This window comes from Arachis hypogaea, chromosome 18 (assembly GCF_003086295.3).
Source record: "Arachis hypogaea cultivar Tifrunner chromosome 18, arahy.Tifrunner.gnm2.J5K5, whole genome shotgun sequence".
In the NCBI taxonomy this organism is placed as follows: Eukaryota; Viridiplantae; Streptophyta; class Magnoliopsida; order Fabales; family Fabaceae; genus Arachis; species Arachis hypogaea.
This window is the reverse complement of record NC_092053.1, coordinates 31,164,559-31,168,647: the sequence shown is the minus strand read 5'-3', so window position 1 is coordinate 31,168,647 and position 4,089 is coordinate 31,164,559. Positions and strand designations below refer to the sequence as shown.

Sequence of the window (4,089 nt, the reverse complement as noted above, 5' to 3'; positions counted from 1 at the left end):
GCTTCAGGCCAAAAATATTTTGGAACTTGTGCATCAAAAAGCATGATCGGGTCATCTCAAGTAACTTACGATTTTGCCGCTCAGCCACACCATTTTTTTGGGGTGTATTGGGGTAGGAAGTTTGATGAATAAGACCATTTTTCATAAAAAAATCGCGCATTGACTGGTTTATAAATTCCCCACCATTATCTGAGTGAAGTACTTGGATTTTCTTGTTGAATTGAGTTTGAATCATTTGGTAGAAAGCAAAGAACTTATCAGGTACTTCAGATTTGTGTTTTAAAAAATATACCCAAGTCATGCGAGAGAAATCATCCACAAATAACACAAAATATTGAAAATTATTATGGAAAATAGGAGCTAGACCCCACACATCTGAGTGTATTAGAGAAAAAATGAAATTGACTCTAGTGTTGGTTGGAGAAAAAGAAACTCTGTGATTTTTTGCACGAATACAAGTTTCACATTTGAGGGGTTCAGTACTACTTATAAAAAGACTAGGAAATAGTAACTTGAGGTACCCAAATGAAGGATTTGGGAGGACTAAAATATTTCTTAGGAATAGAGGTTCTACGATCCAGCAAAGGAATCTTTATCTCCCAAAGAAAGTACATTTTGGACCTTTTGGCAGAAACAGGAATGGTAGATTGCAAACCAATAGATACACCCATACAAGTTAATCACAAGTTGAAGATGGTAGAAAGTGCCACCCTAGCAGATAAGGAAAGGTACCAGCGATTGGTTGGAAAACTAATTTACTTATCACATACTCGGCCTGACATAGCTTATGCTGTGGGAATAGTAAGTCAGTTTATGCATAAGCCACAAGAAGATCATATGGAAGCTGCTATGAGGATAGTTCGATATTTGAAGGGAGCTCCAGGAAGTGGAATCATTTTCAAAAGGAATGACCATTTGAAGGTTGAGGCATACACTGACGCAGATTGGGCGGGCAACCCAAATGATAGAAGATCAACAGTTGGTTAATTTACACTTGTTGGAGGCAACCTGGTAACTTGAAAAAGCAAGAAGCAGAAAGTTGTAGCTCTTTCAAGTGCTGAGGCAGAATTTCGAGGGATCGTTAAAGGCATAACTGAAGTATTGTGGATAAGACAATTGATGACTGAGATTGGGTTTCCACCACAATCGCCAAGCCAGTTGAAATGTGACAACAAAGACGCAATCAGCATTTCAGAGAATCCTGTACAACATGATAGAACAAAACATATTGAGGTGGATCGACACGTTATCAAAGAAAAAATTGAGAATGAAATTATTGAGCTTCCATTTGTGAGATCAAAAGACCAGTTGGCTGATATTCTTACTAAAGCAGTTTTAAGACAAGTTCTTGCTAAAGTTCTAACCAAGCTGCGTATTGGTGATCCCACTACTCACCTTGAGGGGGAGTATTAAAATATCATAATTAGGGAACAAAATCAGGAAAATATCAAAGAGGATTAGAAAAAAATCAATGTAATTTATTAGGATATTATTCCATAACGAGTGTACTCTTAACGTACTCTTGGTCTATATATTGGTAAGAACTTTGTTATCACAAATGAGAAATATGAATAACAAAATAATACTTTTTTAAATAATTCTTCGTTTCTTTCCTAAACTCTTTGTACCATGGTAACACTGTGATCGTTCCACAGTGAGCCTGAGAATTCGAACCGGGAAGGGGAGGACATCGGTAGCGAACGGCAACGAAGAGGGAGGCACTCAGGCTGTGGCTGACAATGATGATTCATGGAGACGTGTACAAGGATACGAAGGAAGAGCAGATACAAGAAAATCAAGCAACCTGGGCACTGGCAGTGGAATCGGGAGCTGTGTTATACGATGAAGAAGTGGATATTATGGGAATTTTACAAGCACAAAATGAGGAAATAGCGGCGAAGAGAAGACTGGCAAAGCAAAAAGAAAAGGCGAGAAGGAATCGGCCAAAGAATAAAAATCAGGTGAGTAAGAATTTGTTTAAATGATTGTGAGCTGTTGGAACATTAGGGGGTTGAGGGGGGATGAAAAAATGAGCATGGTGAAATCTTTGAAGAAAAAATATAACCTGAACATGTTAGGACTGCTGGAAACAAAAAGAGAAGTGCTTACTAAATATGATGTTGCAAGGCTTTGGGGAATTAGTACTGCTGGTTGGGAATTTGTGGAGTCTGTAGGGACGGCTGGGGGTCTGTTGTTGATTTGGGATGAGGGTGTGTTTAAAGTAAATAATAGCTATAAAGGTGAGCGGTGGCTGCGCGTTGAAGGAGTGTTAACAAGGACCAACTTCCTCTGTGCTTTTTGTTTGGTGTACGGTGCGCATGGGAGGGAGGCGAAGAAGGAGGTGTGGGAAGAACTGAGTTATGTAGCGGGCCTATGTCAGGTCCCTTTGCTTTTTGGGGGACTTTAATGAAATCTTACATGTTGAGGATCGCAAAGGGGTGACTAGCTTGCTGCCATCATCGGAAGAGTTTAAGAGCTGGGTGCATGACATGCAGTTGTTGGATTTGCCTCTTACTGATAGAAAGTATACATGGTTTAGGGGTCAATCCTGTAGTCGAATTGATAGGATTCTGGTAAATATTGAATGGACTGAGAAGTTTTCGGATATTCGATTAAAAGGTGGCCCAAGGGAGTTGCCGGATCACTGTCCACTGATATTGGAAGGTACAAGATTAGGAGGAGGCCCAAGACCATTCAGAAGTCTGGATTCCTGGTTTACGCATGAGGATTTTCTGAGAATGGTGAAGAATGAATGGAGAAGCTTGGGAGAAGCACAGTTCACATGTAAACTGAGGGCCTTAACAGTACCACTGCAGAAATGGCACAAGGATAACTTCAGGGGCATAGAGAAGAGACTCATGCAGTTTGAGGAGGAGATCACAAGGTTGGACAAGTTGGTTAGTGATGGGATATATAATGGTACAATGGAGGCTAGAAGGAGGGCACTGGTGAGATTTTGTGAAAAATGGTACATTAGGAAGGAAATCCACTGGAAACAGATGTTTCGGTCCAAGCATGCTGCTGAAATGGATAAGAATACCGAATACTTTCATAACATTGCCTCGGCGAGAAGACGAAATAACAGGATAGATGCCCTGATGATACATGGAAGACTTGTGCGTAATCAGGCGTGAATAAAAGGTGTAATTAGAGAGTTCTACAAAGAGTTATATCGACAGGATTATGTTCCGAGGATTGGAGTCAAAGATGGTTTGGTGAAGCATATCCAGAGAGATGAGGATGAAGCACTGGAAATGATGCCATCGGTAGAGAAAATCAGGGAAGCAGTATGGGACTGCGAATCTTCCAAGGCCCCAGGGAGTGATGGATACAACATGAACTTTATTAAGAAATGTTGGGAGGATATTGGACTAGAATTCATAGCAACGGTGATGGAGTTCTTTCAAAGTGCTAAGTTGCCAACGGATGTAAATGTAACGTGGGTGACATTAGCCCCAATGTTTGAAGGTGCAAAGGAGGTGAAAGATTTTAGGCCGATTAGTATGGTGGGGTGTGTGTATAAGGTAATTTCGAAGGTGTTGGTGAGAAGGATGCGGGTTGTCATGCCGGGGTTGGTCGGAGAGACTCAGACGGCGTTTGTAAAGGGTAGGAAAATTCATGATGGCGCACTCATAGCCTGTGAAACGGTTCATTGGCTAAGAACTCGGAAAAAGACAACGGCTATTATCAAACTGGATTTTCAAAAAGCTTATGACAGAGTAAGATGGAGTTTTGTGGATGTTGTGCTTTAGAAAATGGGCTTTGGCCAAAGGTGGAGGAATTGGGTGAAGGAGTGTGTTACTACAGCTACTATTGCAGTACTGGTAAATGGGTCACCATCCAAGCCATTCAAGATGGAGAAGGGACTCAGACAAGGGGCCGGACCCACTTTCGCCACTTCTGTTCGTGCTAGTTGTCGATGTTTTGTATAGGATGTTGGGGGAAGCTGTGAGGAATGGGCGCATTGCTCCACTGCTGGTAGGGGGAGATCATATTGAACTATCGCATTTACAATTTGCGGATGACACCATTTTGTTCTGCCAGCCGGAGACTGAAACAATTTTCAACTATAAGCGGCTATTGTGGTGT

At 41.4% G+C, this 4,089-nt stretch overlaps 1 protein-coding gene across 1 annotated transcript; it reads left to right on the top strand.

Annotated features, from left to right (window-relative positions):
* Window positions 1-1,739: 1,739 nt before the first annotated feature.
* On the top strand, window positions 1,740-3,752 carry LOC112769866 (uncharacterized). The gene is made up of 3 exons (XM_025814322.1): window positions 1,740-1,961; window positions 2,496-3,116; window positions 3,180-3,752. Exons 1-3 carry the CDS (start codon window positions 1,740-1,742, stop codon window positions 3,750-3,752), a joined length of 1,416 nt encoding a protein of 471 aa, XP_025670107.1.
* The last annotated feature ends 337 nt before the right edge of the window (window positions 3,753-4,089 follow it).